We start from the raw sequence: 17,107 nt of genomic DNA, 5'->3' as shown, positions 1-17,107 counted from the left end.
CGGCAGTGCTCAGGGGTTACTCCTGGCTGTCTGCTCAGAAATAGCTCCTGGCAGGCACGGGGGACCATATGGGACACCGGGATTCGAACCAACCACCTTAGGTCCTGGATAGGCTGCTTGCAAGGCAAACGCCGCTGTGCTATCTCTCCGGGCCCTATACATAGTATCTTTATTAAAAAAAAAAAAAAAACACTAGGGGCTAGAGAGATAGCACAGCGGCATTTGCCTTGTATGCAGCTGATCCAGGACCTAAGGTGGTTGGTTCGAATCCCGAATCTCGGCGTCCCATATGGTCCCCCGTGCCTGCCAGGAGCTATTTCTGAGCAGATAAGCCGGGAGTAACCCCTGAGCACCGCCGGGTGTGACCCAAAAACAAAAAACAAACAAAAAAAAACTTTAACCTGCAAAACAAAAATATATAAAATAATTTGAGCTGGGGCCGGAGAGATAGCATGGAGGTAAGGCGTTTGCCTTTCATGCAGGAGGTCATCGGTTCGAATCCCGGCGCCCCATATGGTCCCCTGTGCCTGCCAGGAGCAATTTCTGAGCCTGGAGCCAGGAATAACCCCTGAGCACTGCCAGGTGTGACCCAAAAACCAAAAAAAAAAAAAAAAAAAAAAATAATTTGAGCTGATTTTTTAATCTGAGGTGATGTCTGGATGAATGGCTACAATGAGCACGTTTCGCAATGCCTAGCTTTTCGAAGTGGGGCAATGCCTAGCTTTTCGAAGTGGGGCTTGAAGCAGGACACAGCAACTCTCAGTTCCAGAAACATACAGAGACAAACACGGGGCTTAGGTTGTTAGGACAGTGTTTGCCGAGGTCAAACGCGCGCGCGCACCCCCCTTTACGGAGCCTCATGCCCCCCCTGGGGGGCGCGCCCCACTATTTGAGAACCACTGTTTTAGTTTAATACGGATTATACTAAGCAGGGGTCCTCAAACTTTTTAAACAGGGGGCCAGTTCACCGTCCTTCAGACTGTTGGAGGGCCAGATTTTAGTAAAAACAAAAATTATGAACAAATTTCTATGCACACTGCATATATCTTATTTAGAAGTGAAGAAACAAAATGGGAATAAATACAATATGTGGCCCGCGGGCCGTAGTTTGAGGACCATTGTAACTAAAGGATTGGCTATGGAGCCTAAGCTCTGAATTTTCTAGAAAAAAATAAGCATTGTCTAGAGAGGATTTCTAGATTGTCTGACATTCTGGCGGAAAAGGAAGTGGCTAAAGAAAGCCTGTAACTGCCGGGATAAGGCCCTCCAAAGCCAGGGTGGGTAATACCTCCCAGGCTGTGGCCCAAATTCTGGCATGTATGTCACCGGAAGGGACGCTTAACACCCTTAAAAATGAAGTGAGCCTATTACTACCACATCTTCACCATTCATAATGATTTTTGGTGGTTGGGGGGGAGGTGTACCAGGGATGGAGACCCAAGTGTCAGGTATATACGGCCTTTACTTCACCCCTGACCCTCTAGACTAGAGAATTTGTTTTTGACTTCCTGCATCTCCATCTCCTCCGTGTGTGTACTAAAAAGTGTACATGTAGGTAAAATTACAAAATAAAATGGTGGGGCCAGAGCAAGAGTACATACACCACTTGCCTTGCACAGGGCTGACCCTATTTCGACCCCTAGCGGATATCTCATATGGTCTCTGGAGCATCGCCAGGAGTAACCCCTGAGTGCAGCTGGATGTGGCCCAAACACCAATAAACAAGAAAGAAAATGGTGGAATCAGAGAGATAGTACAAAGGTTAAGACACTTAGCTTGCACACTGCCAACCCGAAGTTCAACCCCCAGAGGTACATAGAGTTCCCTTCTCCCCCCAGCACCGACTGACTGCCCAGAGTAAACTGTGTGGCTGAGAACACCATCAGGTGAGGCCCAAAAAACCAGCTAATTACATGGTGGTGATGTATAATTTTATTGCCACAAAGCTAGCCTGGAACTACACGCTCCAGAACGTGCCGTTATTGATTAGGGGCTGTTTCCCCATAGATCACTGCAATTCTTCACAAGATCCTTTCCCCCCACGCATCAGTCTTTGCAGAGTTACAAAGAAGTTTTCCAAAGACAAATATCAGCCTTTAAAACAAATGCATCAACAGTAAACTGAAGTAATGGGGAACTTCCATCCCTTAGAAACAAAGCAAATCTTAGGAGGCTGGGGTGGGTAGTGGGGGGTTGAGGGGAGATAGCTTCTGAACTACCTCAAGCTAAAGAGCAAAACAACTTGCTCCAGGGGGTGGGGAAAGATCCTTTGGCTGACTGGGTGTTTGCGTTTTGGGCCAAAACTTGCTCCTTTTCAAGCGTCAGGAATTAGTCTTTTCTTTTTCCAACCAAATTGTGCTTCTGAATGGAGGCTAAGTCATTTCTTTACATAACACTGGAAGCTATTAGGGTCTAAATAGGTGAAAAGGAAATGCATTCTATCAGTGTGAGTGGAAATCAAAGCCCTCTGCCTGCGAACTTTTCTAAATAAGGAAAGCTCCAGGCATGAAAGGAAATCACCTAGTTGGCCGCAGTTGAGGCAAACAGAATAAAAGGCAGGCTAATATAATTTTGCACTCCAACCAAATGTTGAATAAGCGCATATTCCTCAGGCTTTCCATCTAAGTCCAGCTTAGTAGGATAAATTGCGAAAGCTCCAGATCCTGGCCCCCAGAACACCAAGAAGGAAGGGCTGGTTGTGCAAGAAATTATTAAAGGAAAAGATGGCCCTTGCCCCAGAGGTGCTAGTATGTCCGGAATTTACCAGTATGCAAGCAAGGAAGCACGTGTGGCCACATTTTTTTTGAGGCAAATGTAGATAAGAGGAAGTCTGGGGGTTTTGGAGAGGGAGGATAAATCCTGACCTTCACTCTAGCCACCTATCAAGAATGTGAATCATTCCAGCTTCTCTGGGGAAGTGAGGGTGGGTGATGAAATAAAGACTGAGAGGGTTCATAGATTCTCGGATAAACTTTTGTCCGTTTGGGGTCACACTCATTGGTGGAGCCTGGGGAGGGCAAGTGCCATTATTCCAGCTCTGTACTAAGGGATCAATTCTGGCAGTTTTCAGAAGAGCAAACCTGGAACCCCTGTGTGTGCAAAGTCTGCTCTCAACTCACTGAGCTTTCTCTTCAGCCCGGGACTGAAGAGGGGTTTTGGAGTTGCATCGGGTAGCTCAAGGGCTACCTGGCCCTATGCTTAGTGAGACATGGTGTTGGAGACTCACACTAGAGTCAGCTGCATTGCAAGACACGAGGCTTAAGTCCTATAGTATCTATCCAGTTTAAGACTCCGGGATTATTGTATTTTATTTTATTTAAACATCATGGTTACAAGGTTGTTCATACCACAGAATTTTTCCCCACAGATAAAGTTGTTCATGATTGAGTTACAGTCATACAGTGTACAACCTTCACCAGTTTATATTTCCCACCACCGATGTCAACAGTTTCCCTCTCCCTTTCCCAGATGTCCTCTCCCTCCTCTCCCTGCCTACTTCTGAGGCAGGAGGCATTCTCTTTCTCTCTCTCTCTTTCTCTCTCCCTTCCAATCCCCCCTTTTCATTTTTGACTCTGTTTTGCACTACTATTAATGAAGAAGTGCCTGGCATGTCCCTTAGACTCTTAGATGTTCAAAGAATAAAAGAAGCCCACCCCTCAAGGTCTTTAAAATTATTCAATACCCACAACGCTCGGTGGGAATTGGAAGCTCAAAAGTAAATGACAAATGTTTCATAATCCCTGGCAAGTCGGAGCTAGCAAATATTAATTAGTAACACATTAATAGTTAAGTATATAAATCACACATATGCTCTAATATTAGTAATAGAGATCATGACTAAAATAACTATTAATAATAAACACAAGATTTCGTAATTTCGGGCCCGGAGAGATAGCACAGCGGCGTTTGCCTTGCAAGCAGCCGATCCAGGACCAAAGGTAGTTGGTTCGAATCCCGGTGTCCCATATGGTCCCCCGTGCCTGCCAGGAGCTATTTCTGAGCAGACAGCCAGGAGTAACCCCTGAGCACTGCCAGGTGTGGCTCAAAAACCGAAAAAAAAAAAAAAAAAAAAAGATTTCGTAATTTCACTCTTCTCTCAAGGGAAGGAATTCAAGGAAGGAAACTCCTTATCACTAATACTCAGGATGGGGTTCAGGACATGTTACCCCAAGTATAAAATCTGAGTAAATCAGACAGGTTCAACTGATGGAAGTTTGAAAAAAGTGGCAGAAAGGAGGTCATCCAGATACCCTTCTTCCCTCTCTGAAAAGTCTCCAAATCCCCCCAGGGCTTGGGAGGATTGGGGGATATCCTCTCCCTCCACATCTGCCTGCCAGGTTTTATTCTTTCTTTGTTATTCTGTGACAATTGCCCCATGTTCCTGTCATCTCCACTTTTTTCCACTCTTCATCAGACCTAGCATGAAAACAGAAAAAGCAAAAAAATGGAGCCATAGAGATAGATTATTATTAGGTAAGGCCCTGGTTCACTCCTGGGCATTGAGCTCTTCCAGAAGTGAGCCTCCTGGCTAAGGAGCCAGGAGTGAGCTCTCAGCACAGAGCCAGGTGTGGTCCCAAATCTCCCAAAAGAATAATAGACAAGTCTAGGTACTTCTTGTAATTTCACTTTTTTTTTTTTTGCCAGGGTGTCACACCTGGCAGTGTTCAGGAGTTACTCCTGGCTCTATGCTCAGAAATCGCTCCCGGCAGGCTCGGGGGTCTATGTGGGATGCTGGGATTCGAACCAATGACCTTCTGCATGAAAGGCAAACACCTTACCTCCATGCTATCTCTCGGCCCCGGATTTTTACTTTTTTTAAAAGACTCACACATGGGGGCTGGAATGGTAAAACAGTGGTAGGGCATTTGCCTTGCATGTGGCTAACCCAGAATGGACGCGGATTCGATCCCCAGCATTTCATATGGTTCCCTAAGCCAGGAGTGATTTTTTTTTTTTTTTGGGTTTTTGGGTTTTTGGGCCACACCCAGCGGTGCTCAGGGGTTACTCCTGGCTGTCTGCTCAGAAATAGCTCCTGGCAGGCACGGGGGACCATATGGGACACTGGGATTCGAACCAACCACCTTTGGTCCTGGATCGGCTGTTTGCAAGGCAAACACCGCTGTGCTATCTCTCTGGGCCCAGGAGTGATTTTTTTTTTTTTCTTTTGTCCCCTGGCAAGCATGGGGGACCATATGGGATGCCGGGATTTGAACCACCATCTGTCCTGTGTTGGTCACATGCAAGGCAAAAATGCCTTACTGCTGTGCTCTCTCGGCCCCTAGGAGTGATTTCTGAACACAGAGCCAGGAGTAACTCCTGAGCGCCACTGGATGTGAAATAAAATAAAGACTGTCACGCAACATCAGAGTTACATCCAATAAATTCTGTTAACATAAATTTCTCAGCCCAAAATGAAGCCTCTCAAAGCCTGGCCACCCTATTTAACCAATGCTCAGAACTGAGATAACTTTTATAGTCATGTTTACTGGGGAGAAGTGAAAAACATACTTTTAATGAAAGCCTTAAAATATGATATGAATTTATTAAACTCCAGCCATAAGTTGCTTTTCTCTCCCATTTCAACTAATTATAAGATGTCTTCTTTAACTGCCTGTCAGCATATTCCTTATCTGCCAAATTACAGAACCGGCCTGCCGGCCTCCCTGCTGGCCTCCCTGCTTCCCCGCAGCTTTACAAGCCCCTGTGCGACCCACCTGCCCTCGAGCTCCTGTGTGACCCACCCGCCCTTGAGATTTGAAGATGCTGCCACCCTGCCCCCCGGCCTCCCTGCTTCCTGCTCCTGTGTGCCCACCCGCCCTAAAATCTTGAAATTTGAAATCACCTTTATCTCACAACCCTGGGCGCAGTTCTCCTATATCAGTGCTCATTCCTGTTTCTTTCAAGATTGTGCTTTGATGATAAGAATGAATCAAACTGTCTAAATTCTGTATAAAAAGAGACTGGCTTAAGGTTTCGGGGTCCTTAAACCTCTACTCTGCCATGGGTACGTTTCGGACCTCTGACCGGTCAGATAATATACAGAACTTGCTTGCATTATTGCTGGGCTTGAGTCTTTTTCATTACTCTGCGCCGGGCAGCTGGAAATCGGGTTTTTCGGACCCTGCACTGTTAACATAAATTTCTCAGCCCAAAATGAAGCCTCTCAAAGCCTGGCCACCCTATTTAACCAATGCTCAGAACTGAGATAACTTTCATAGTCATGTTTACTGGGGAGTCAGTTTACTCCCCTTGAGCAGCAGCAAGTAACCCCAAACACCAACCCAACTCACTCTGTGTTCTTTCCCCTGAACTCTATTATTCATCCCATATGGATGCACCCTTTATTTATGCCTTTATTTTGCCATGCTGTTTTTGTTTTATTTTGTTTTTGGGTCACACGTGGCAGCGCTCAGGGGTTACTCCTGACTCTAGGCTCAGAAATTGCTCCTGCCAGGCTCGGGGGACCATATGCGATGCTGGGATTCGAACCACCTTCCTTCTGGATGCAAGGCAAATGCCCTACCTCTATGATATCTCTCTGGCCCCTATTTTGCCATGCTCTGAATGGAAAAAATCCCCTTCCTCAACTGTTGTATTATTCAGTTGTATCACCCAAGTTATCCTCTTCAGTCATCTTTAAAAAGCAATGTGTAAGGGACTGGAGCGATTGCACAGTGGGGAAGGGGTGTTTGCTTTGTACACTGTCACCAGGTTAAATCCCAGGCATCCCAAATGGTTCCCTGAGTTTGCCAGGAGTATTTTCTGAGCACAGAGCCAGGTGTAAAGCTGAGCACCACTGCATGTAGCCAAAAAATGTGTGTTAAGAGAGAGTGATAGTATAGCAGCTGGGGTGTTTGCCCTGCATACAGTTGACCCAGGTTTGGATTCAATCGCTGGCATCTCATATGGTCCCTTGAGCACCGCCAGGAGTAATTCCTGAGTGCAGAACCAGGAGTAACTCCTAAGCATCTCTCTCCAAGTATAGACCAAAAACAAACAAAAAATGTATAAAGACAGAGATAGTATAGCAGGTAAAGCTACTTGCCTTGCATGTGATTTGCTGTGTTCATCCCTAGCACCACATATGGTCCACTGAGTCATACCAGGAGTAAGCCCTGAGCACTGCTGGATGTGACCACAAAGCTCCCCCAAAATTAATGAAAATTAAATAAAAATGTGTCTCCTTTCTCTTAACTAATCCATCTCTTTGTTTAATGTTCAGACTCAGTCAGGGACCCAAAAAGATTGAGAAATTTTCCTCTATATCTATAATACTTCCTTTCTTTAATGGGGAGTTTTCAGAATAACCTCATTGATTCAGCTCAATAAATTCCATCCATCACTAGCCTCCACAGAAATTAATAAATTCACGCATTCTTGAAAAAAAAATCAAGGTTTTTATGATAATTGGCTTCCCCACTTAAGTCTGCCCATTAAGGTACAATCAAGTACCTTTTCCCAGCCTTGCTTTTCTTTCTGTGAAATGGAATTAAATCCTAGTAGTGACTGGAAATAAACGAGCTGTTAATGAAATGTTCCATGCGCACATAGGACAAGCTATTATTCGTTTCCTTTGGTGACTCAATCTATTTTCATCACCACCAAATGTCTTTTAGCCACCCTTTCTTTAGCCTACCTCAAAACTTAATCAACTCACAGTGTAGTTAATGAGTTTATGAGTTGAGGCATGGTGTAGTTAATGAACTTACTATTGAAAAAGAAAAACTCCTTATTTACTCTCTTTGATTCAATAAACAGGGACTCGTGAATTAAACTAACAAAATACTCTAGGGAGTAAAAGCCATACAATTTTTTAATAAAATGTAATATATCTGCTTCTTGGGCTAGGGATGTGAATCAGTTGTAGAGTACATGTTTCAAATCTGTGAGGTCCTGACTTCTATCCCAGCACCATCAAAAAATAAAAACAAACAGAAAGCAGGTGATCTTACCTCCACAGGTAAGATCACCTTATTTATTCCTTATTTTCCTTATTATTTTTGGGGAATAAGGAGCCCAATATTCCTGGGCCCTAGAATATTGAACAGTGGAGGAAAAGAGAAAGAAGAAAGAGGAAAACTGGAAGTGATATAAAGACAGTGTTAGAAGGTCTTGGGCTCTTTGGTGTGATGAATTGCAATAACTTCGTACATCCAAACCCTAATAAGCAGTGCTACTCTGGGCTTACTTTTGGCTTTGAGCTCAGGAATCACTCCTTGCAGTCCTCAGGGAATCATTCGGTGTACTAGGGGTTAAGCCTGAATTGGACACATGCATAAAAAGTACCCTACCCACTGTCCTACCACTCCATCCCTTAGATTTTTGTTTGTCTTGTTGTGGGCCACACCTGGCAATGCTCAAGGGTCACTCTTGGCTCACTCATAGAAATGAAGTGCTGGGGATGAGCAGAGTCAGCCATGTGCTCAGCAAGCACCTTACTACCCCTATACTATGTCTCACTATGTCATTGTCTTCAACACATTTATTTATTTAGGTACACATTTATTTGGAAATGTGTATATTTTCCTAATTGCTTTTTTCTTTTTTTGGGGGGGGGGTATATTTCTGGGCCACACCCAGCAGTGCTCAGGGCTTGCTTACTCCTGACTCTGCACTCAGGAATCATGCCCTATAGGGTTTGGTTTACCATATGGAGTGCCAGGGATCAAACCCAGACCATCCGTGTGCAAAGCAAGGGCCCTGCCTGCTCAGGGTCTCCCATTTGCTCTTGTCTATCTGTTTATAAACTATGGTGGCAAGGACCCCAAAGATGCCCTGTGCAGTAGAGAGGAATAAAAGTCTAACGTTCTTTGACAGCAGGTTAATTTCCTGAAAGAGATCCTGGAAATCTCTGTCTTAAAAAGAGATTATCTTTGTGTAAACCTCTCTGATAACCTCCTCCCCACACCCTACCTTGAAGTTTGGTTTTTGGGCCACCCCCGGCGGTGCTCAGGGGTTACTCCTGGCTGTCTGCTCAGAAATAGCTCCTGGCAGGCACAGGGGACCATATGGGACACCGGGATTTGAACCAACCACCTTTGGTCCTGGATCAGTTGCTTGCAAGGCAAGCGCCGCTGTACTATCTCTCCAGGCCCTGATCTCATTTTCTTAATGGAGGAGGCAGAAATAAAACTATCTGCCTTTATTAACCATATACTGATAACCCCCCAAGCTGACATTCCATTGTTCATTGCTTAACTTAGTGACCCTAGCTGTCCTCTAATTTTGGTTGGTTTTTTTGTTTTGTTTTGTTTTGTTTTGTTTTGTTTTTTTGGGCCACACCCGGCTTTGCTCAGGGGTTACTCCTGGCTGTCTGCTCAGAAATAGCTCCTGGCAGGCACGGGGGACCATATGGGACACCGGGATTCGAACCAACCACCTTTGGTCCTGGATCGGCTGCTTGCAAGGCAAACGCCGCTGTGCTATCTCTCCGGGCCCTTGTTTTGTTTTCTTTGGGGCCAGTGCTCAGGGACTACTCCCAGCTCAGTGCTTGAGGGTCACTCCTGGTGATGACTCCCTCAAAATGGGGACCACACGAAGCACCGGGACTTGAACCCATGAATCTTGTGCACAAAGCAGAAGCTCCAGTCATTGTGCTGTCTCCCCAGCCTTTAAAACATCCTCTGAAGCTTTGCTGGTGAGTCGTTCAGTTTTTCTGTGTCTCGCATGAATACAGCAGGAAACTGTCATCAGGAAATGTTAACTTTATTTTTTGTTGTACCAATCTGTCCAGCGCTTGTTTACTTATCTAATCTCTGAAAATCCCAGATGGGTATTGGAGGCTCTCCTTTGCACCCTTAACAACATAAAACCTGCAAATGTGTGATGCAATGCTTTTTTTTGGGGGGGCCACACCCAGTGACGCTCAGGGGTTACTCCTGGCTATGCATTCAGAAATCACTCCTGGCTTGGGGAACCATATGGAATGCCAGGGGATTGAACCGCAGTTCTTCCTAGGCTAGCGCACTCAAGGCAGACACCTTACCACTTTGCACCACCGCTCCAGCCCGGCAAAAAGGAATTTTGGTTGCAGATGAAATTCGGGTTATGAACTAGTCAATGGTAAAATACGGGAATATCCTACATTATCTGGGTGAGCCCAAGGTAACCGTAAATGTCTTTTTTTTTTTTTTGATTTTGGGGACACACCCGGCAGTATTCAGGGGTTACTCCTGGCTCTGCGCTCAGAAATTGGTTCAAGCAGGCTCGGGGGACCATATGAGATGTGGGAGATCAAACCCCGTCCGTCCCTGGTTGGCCACATGCAAGGCAAATGCTCTACTGCTGTGTTATCTATCTCTCTAGCCCCATAAATGTCTTAAAAGACAGAAAGGAACAGGGCAAAGACAGGCTTGTGGTGTGAAAAGGACTCATCCTGCCATTGCTGTCTTAGGAGCCTGAAGGAAGTCAGGGTACCTTTAAGAAAATGGAAAAGATGCTGAAACAATAGTACAGTGGATGGAATGCTTGTCTGCATAGGGCCAACCTGGGTTCAAACTCCATGTTACATTCCCACTGGACCCCCAAGCCCACCAGGAGCAATCCCTGAGTACATAGCTAGGAGTAAGCCTTGAGCATAGCCAGGTATGGCCCCCCAAACAAACAAAAAAAATTGAGGAAAATAAAGCTGAAAAATAATAAGGATAAAGATATTCCCCCCCAGGAAAGAGCCCAGCACAGGTTTTGAGTTTTATCCATGTTAGACTTCTGATCTATGACAACAGTAGGATAATAAATTTGAACTGTTTAAAACCACTGTTTGTGACAAATTGTTTTTAACAACAAGAGAAAATGAACACATTAGCTAGACAATATTTCAAAAAGTAACAGCTAATCTTAGACCTTTTTTGCTGTCTGAAATCCAGCCAATTGCCAACTTCCATTCCTCCTTGTTTGCCAACACAGGGAAAATTTATTGTAGCACATGGTTGGGCTAATCAATGAATACATGCCCAGAAATCATTCTGAGTGGCAGCTTTTCTGTTCAGTGAAAATGGTATTAAAGTACAATTTTCAGAAAGGGAGACCCATAACTCTCATGCAAATGTAAAATGAACACGTGTCAAAGATTTTGTCCAACTGAGGAATTACTGGGAAGATAGTTCATCCATTCAGAGTGCATTTGAGAGTCTGGGTATTTACAGGAAATTTGAGAAAAGGAAGAACAGATTGCTGGGCTGAACACAAAGTGATAATGTCCTATTAGACCATGAACCACAACCCTAAGGATTAGCTATCTTTTCCTGCACTAGATATAAACCATGGCCATAAGTTCATCTTCTCTTCACAGTTGTCAAGGGACCCATCCATTAAAAACTCAATCCAGGGGCCGGAGAGATAGCACAGCGGTAAGGCATTTGCCTTGCAATCAAAAGGACGGTGGTTTGAATCCTGGCATCCCATATGGTCCCCCAAGTGTGCCAGGAGCAATTTCTGAGTGTAGAACCAGGAGTAACCCCTGAGCACTGCCAGGTGTGACCCAAAAAAACCCAAAAAAACAAAAAGAACTTAATCCAAGGTACCCATCAGTGCTAAATTAAAGACTACCTAATAACCTTTTTCTTCTAGAATATTTTATTTTATTTTTGGGTATTTTGGGGTGACACCTAGTGACGCTCAGGTTACTCCTGGCTATGTGCTCAGAAATCGCTCTTGGCTTGGGGGACCATATGAAACACCAGGGAGCTAACCGCAGTCTGTCATAGGTTAGCGCTTGCAAGGCAAATACCCAACACTTGCACCACTGCTTCGGCCCCTAGAATATTTTATTATTTTGGTAAGAGTGAGGGAAGTTTAGGCCAGAGTAGGAGCAATGCATATGAAAGATCAGATTATGTCACCCTTAGATAAGGTACTTGCACACATGACCCCAAGTTTGATCCCAGGCAACCCATATGGTCCCCTGAGTCCAACTTGGAATGATTCCTGAGTGCAGAGGCAGAAGTCAGCCCTGATCACTGACAGGTGTGGCCCCAAAACCAAACAAAACAAAATGAAAAAAGGAGAAAAATGTATGAGTGTCATGGTCAGGAAAAGTACCACAGCAACTACCAATAGACCCTGACACCAACAGCGAGTCTGTCTCTACCAAGAGTACCTGCATTTTAGCAACTTCACCTAATGTGTCCGAGGCAGGCACTTCTCATTGCATTCCTCAATCCAGAAATGAAGCTTAAGGACCTGTCAGAAGTTCACAGGGAAGCTCACTGAGGACCGGAAGTCAGAGAGACAAGATGTTGCTGTTTTGTCTATAATTCTTTGAATTCTAACACATCCAACAGCTGTGTGATGAGCCGATAGCTCTGAATGTTTGGCGATAGAACACTAATATTGCTGACTGCAATTGGCCAACAAGCCACTACAAGATGGGAACAAAGAGCTGAGCAATTACCAATTAGAAGTCTAAGGGTTTGAGGCCATATGACCTGGGTCAGCAGCAGACAGGGTCAGTACCTTCCCTGTCCATTATATTATCTCTCTAGCCCTATCAACTTTCTTATTTTTTTAGTTTGGGAGCTATACTTGGTGACGCTCAGAGGTGATGCTCCTGACTCTGTGCTCACTCCTGGCAGTGTGTTCTAGGGGAGCATGCCATGCTAGGGATTGACCCCAGATCTTCTTCATGCAAAGTGTGCACTCTAATCCTTTGCACTACCTGTTGTCTGTTAGGTCTCTCATATTGTGTGTGTGTGTGTGTGTGTGTGTGTGTGTGTGTGTGTGTGTGTGTGTGTGTGTGTTTTGTAAGACACACCAGGCAATGTTCAGGGCTTACTCTTGATTTACTTACTCCTTACTCCTGGCTTACTCAGGAATCACTACTGGTGGAATTTGAGGATCAAATAAGATGCTGGAGATTAAACTTGAGTTAGCTGAGTACAAGGGAAGCTCCTTAACCCATGTACTATCTCTTCACCACCACAATCTGTCCTTAAACAAATGCTTAGGTGTTCACAGAAACGCAGTCAAATGCAACACTTCTTTCCAAGAAAAGAAATTTAATTTTATTAATTTATTATTAGTTTTTAGTCCATATTCAGCAATGTTTAGAGGTCACTCCTGGCTCTGCACTCAGGAATCATTCCTGACGATATACATAGGGACCATATGAGGTACCAGGATTCAAATCCAACCCAGGTTAGCCATGTATAAGGCAGGCATTCTATCCACTGTATGATCTCACCAGTTCCCAAGAATGGGAATTTTATTTATTTTCATTTATTCTCTAAGTGGTAAATTACATTTTCCCTGAGATTTCATCTCCCCCTCAAAATTCTCATCTTCCCTGAAGCTTCTTTCCCGCCACCTGCTCTCTGAAAGTGTCCTAAGTGATTTAAGGGTTGACCCGGCTAATCCCTGTGTCCTCCTCCCTTCCCAGTCGCCCATGCCAGGCAGTTTCCAGTGCATTATTATTCCAGATCACCTCCCATACCACTTCATCCTGCATGCAGGCGTCAGTGAAGCTGCAGAAAGAAGCTGATTTCAGGCTTTCCCATCGGTTACCCACTTGGTAGTCCATCAGAGAAATCAAATTACTGGGCTGAATGAGTCATGCTTTTTGAGGAGGCAGAAGGAGGATATGCAGGAATGCCAGTGAGAAAGAAACGTGTCTCTTTCCAACTTTTATCCTGGGGGGAGAACAAAACCAGCAGACAATGTCAAGATCCTCCGAGGAAGTTTTCACAGCTGTAGAGGAGCTTTCCTGCCTATTAAAAACAACTCATAGTCAAGAATGAAATTTTGTTTTGGGCCTTACACAGCAGTGCCTAGGGCTTGCTCCTGGCTCTGTGCTCAGGGATCATTACTGATCTGCTTATGGGCCCTTAAGGGATGCCAGGGATTGAACCCTGGTTGGTCTCATCCTAAGCAAGGTCCCTACCCACTGTACTATCTCTCTGGCAACCTGAAACAAGTTTATTTTATATTAAAAAAAAAACCACTTCAGCGGCCGGAGAGATAGCATGGAAGTAAGGTGTTTGCCTTTCATGCAGGAGGTCATCGGTTCGAATCCCGGCGTCCCTTATGGTCCCCCATGCCTGCCAGGAGCAATTTCTGAACCTGGAGCCAGGAATAACCCCTGAGCACTGCCAGTGTGACCCAAAGACCACAAAAAAAAAAAAAAAAAAAAAAAAAACCTTCAAAAGATGATAGCAGAAATATGGTAGTAGAAAGTCCCTCCAAATAGGATTCTAACACACACACACACACACACACACACACACACACACACACACACACACAAACACACACACACCATACCACACCACACCACACCACATTACACATTACAAAATAAAGCTCATCCCCACCAATCTGGGCTTACCTTGTTCACAGGGGTCAGAATACAGAATAGTCACCCGTTCATCTGCAGGAGAAAATGATATATCATTATATTGCAGGCTTCACCTATGGAAGAAAACACTTCCTAAAGGCCACAGTCTCTGCCCTTTTCAGTACTCCCTATAGGTCATGGGCGTCAGACCTATAGGTCTCAGACTTACAGAAAGGTCAGTCCCCAGATGGGTATGTGTTTGTTAAATTATTGACAACAGCAGAGGTTTCTTTTGTGGGGAGAGGGATGCTGGAGATTACCCTGCATATGGCAGGCATATCTTAAACAGTCTGAGCTGCCTCCCAGTCAGACAGCAAATCTTTTAAGAATAGTTTGGCTGGGCCTGAACAATAGAGAACAGGTAGGGTGCTTGCCTTGCACGTGGTCAACCTGGGTTTGATCTCTAGCATCCCATATGGTCACCCAAGCACCACCAGGAGTAGTTCCTAAGTGCAGAGCCAGGAGTCAGCCCTGAGCATTGCTGGATGTGGCCCCAAAACAAACTAAAAAAGAATATTTGGACCAAGAGGCTGAAGAGATAGTATAGGCGCTAAGTTTGCTTTCCAACTGCCTGAGCTGAATTTGATCCTTGGCATCACTTATGCCAGTGTTGATAGCAGGAGTAATCCCTGAGCACCACTGGGTGTGGCCCACACAACGCTCCCACCAAAGGTAAAAACGAAAAAGAATAGTTTGCCCTAGAGAATAAAACTATACATTTTTATTTCCTCCCTCCCTTCCTCCCTCCCTCCCTCCTTCCTTCCTTCCCTTCCTTCCCTCCCTCCCTCCCTCCCTCCTTCCTTCCTTCCTTCCTTCCTTCCTTCCTTCCTTCCTTCCTTCCTTCCTTCCTTCCTTCCTTCCTTCCTTCCTTCCTTCCTTCCTTCCTTCCTTCCTTCCTTCCTTCCTTCTTTCCCTGCCTTGGGGTTACTCCTGAGTCTGCACTCAGGAATCACTCCTGGTAGTATATGGGGGACCATATGAAATACCTGGGACTGGACTCAGGTCAGCTGCATGCAAGGCAAGTACTCTACCTGCTATACTGCTACTCCAGCCCCAACACATATTATTTCTTTGGTTTATGGATGCCATCATATAAAATATCTCTAGTGTAGGATTCTTCCTTCCTTCCTTCCTTCCTTCCTTCCTTCCTTCCTTCCTTCCTTCCTTCCTTCCTTCCTTCCTTCCTTCCTTCCTTCCTTCTTTCCTTCCTTCCTTCCTTCCTCCCTCCCTCCCTCCCTTTTTTCCTTCCTCCCTCCCTCCCTTCCTTCCTTCCTTCCTTCCTTCCTTCCTTCCTTCCTTCCTTCCTTCCTTCCTTCCTTCCTTCCTTCCTTCTTTCCTTCCTTTTCTTAGCTTAGGGACTAGCAATACCAAGGGTTGAACCCAGGCCCCCTATATTCAAAATCTGTATACAAACTATCATATTCTCTGCAGTCCTCATGTAGAAGACTTTTCAAGTGGCATATAATTGAGCCATGTTTTAGAGCACACTGTTCAATTATGTTTTCTTTGGTGCAGGAAGAATAAATGAGGCATGACACAATGACAGAGGAAGCCCAAGTACTCCAGGGGCTTCTGGGAATTGGCACTCACCTGGGAGGTAGTAGTCATAGACGGTGGCAGCTGCGGGTTTCAGGTTTGTGACCAACACGCTTTGGTTGATAGTGAGGGTGAAGGTCTGAGGCTCTTTGCTGAGCTGCAGAGGAAACAGATAAAGCATCAAGAAAACTAGAATGAAAAATACAAAAAAAGAAAGAAAGAAAGAAAGAAAACTAGAATGAGGGGCCGGAGAGATAGCATGGAGGTAAGGCATTTGCCTTGCAATCAGAAGTTTGGTGGTTTGAATCCCGGCATCCAATATGGTCCCCCAAGCCTGCCAGGAGCGATTTCTGAGCATAGAGCCAGGAGTAATCTCTGAGCGCTGCCGGGTGTGACCCAAAAACCAAAAAAAAAAAAAAAAAAAAGAAAACTAGAATGAGGGGTCAGAGAGATGGTATGAAGGTAGGGTATTTGTCTTGCATGCAGGACAGTGTTTTGAATCCTTGCATCCCATATGGTCCCTCGAACCTACCAGGAGTGATTTCTGAGCATAGAGCTAGGAGTAACCCCTAAGTGTTGTCGGGTGTGACCCAAAAACCCCTCAAAAAATAAAAGAAAGAAAAAAGAGAACTAGAATGAGGGGTCTGAGCAATAGCACAGTGGTAGGGTGTTTGCTTTGCATGCACTGACTCAGAATGATCTGGTTTGATGATCAGGTTTGATCCCTGGCATCCTGTATGGTTCCTCAAGCCTGCCAGGAGCTATTTCTGAGCACAGAGCCAGGAGTAATCCCTGACTGAAGCCAGGTGTGACCCAAAAAACAAACAAACAAAACTAGAATGAAATCCCCCTTTAAGGGGCCAGAGCAACGGTAACGGCAGGTAGGGCGCTTGCCTTACACACAGCAAACCAAGATCAATCCCCAACACCCCACAGGGTCCCCTGAGTCCTATCCAGCCAGGAGTAATCCCTGAGCACAGAGCCAGGAGTGATCCCTGAGCATTGCTAGGGGAAAAAAAGGACACTGGTGGTTAACTAGCATCCCACATGGTCCCCTGAACCCCTTCAGAAATGATCTCTGAGGGCTGGAGTGATAATACAGCCCAAACAACAACAACAAAAGATTGCCAATATGTATCTTATAGTTCGGGCTACTCTAGAGGTAACAGGGTACAGCAACAGTACTGGGGACAACCCATTTAATGACTGGGTCCCTAGTCAGACAGGTGAGAGAAGTGCCCC

At 45.1% G+C, this 17,107-nt stretch overlaps 1 protein-coding gene across 1 annotated transcript in view; it reads right to left on the bottom strand.

The window, feature by feature from the left end:
• Positions 1-17,107, bottom strand: part of A2ML1 (alpha-2-macroglobulin like 1) — a 71,792-nt gene that overhangs the window by 5,343 nt on the left and 49,342 nt on the right. The window contains 2 exon segments of the mRNA XM_049772514.1: positions 14,321-14,362; positions 15,920-16,022. Coding sequence (XP_049628471.1) covers positions 14,321-14,362; positions 15,920-16,022 — 145 coding nt within the window.

Source organism: Suncus etruscus, chromosome 4, assembly GCF_024139225.1.
Source record: "Suncus etruscus isolate mSunEtr1 chromosome 4, mSunEtr1.pri.cur, whole genome shotgun sequence".
Lineage (NCBI taxonomy): Eukaryota > Metazoa > Chordata > Mammalia > Eulipotyphla > Soricidae > Suncus > Suncus etruscus.
This window is presented reverse-complemented; position numbering and strand designations above follow the sequence as displayed.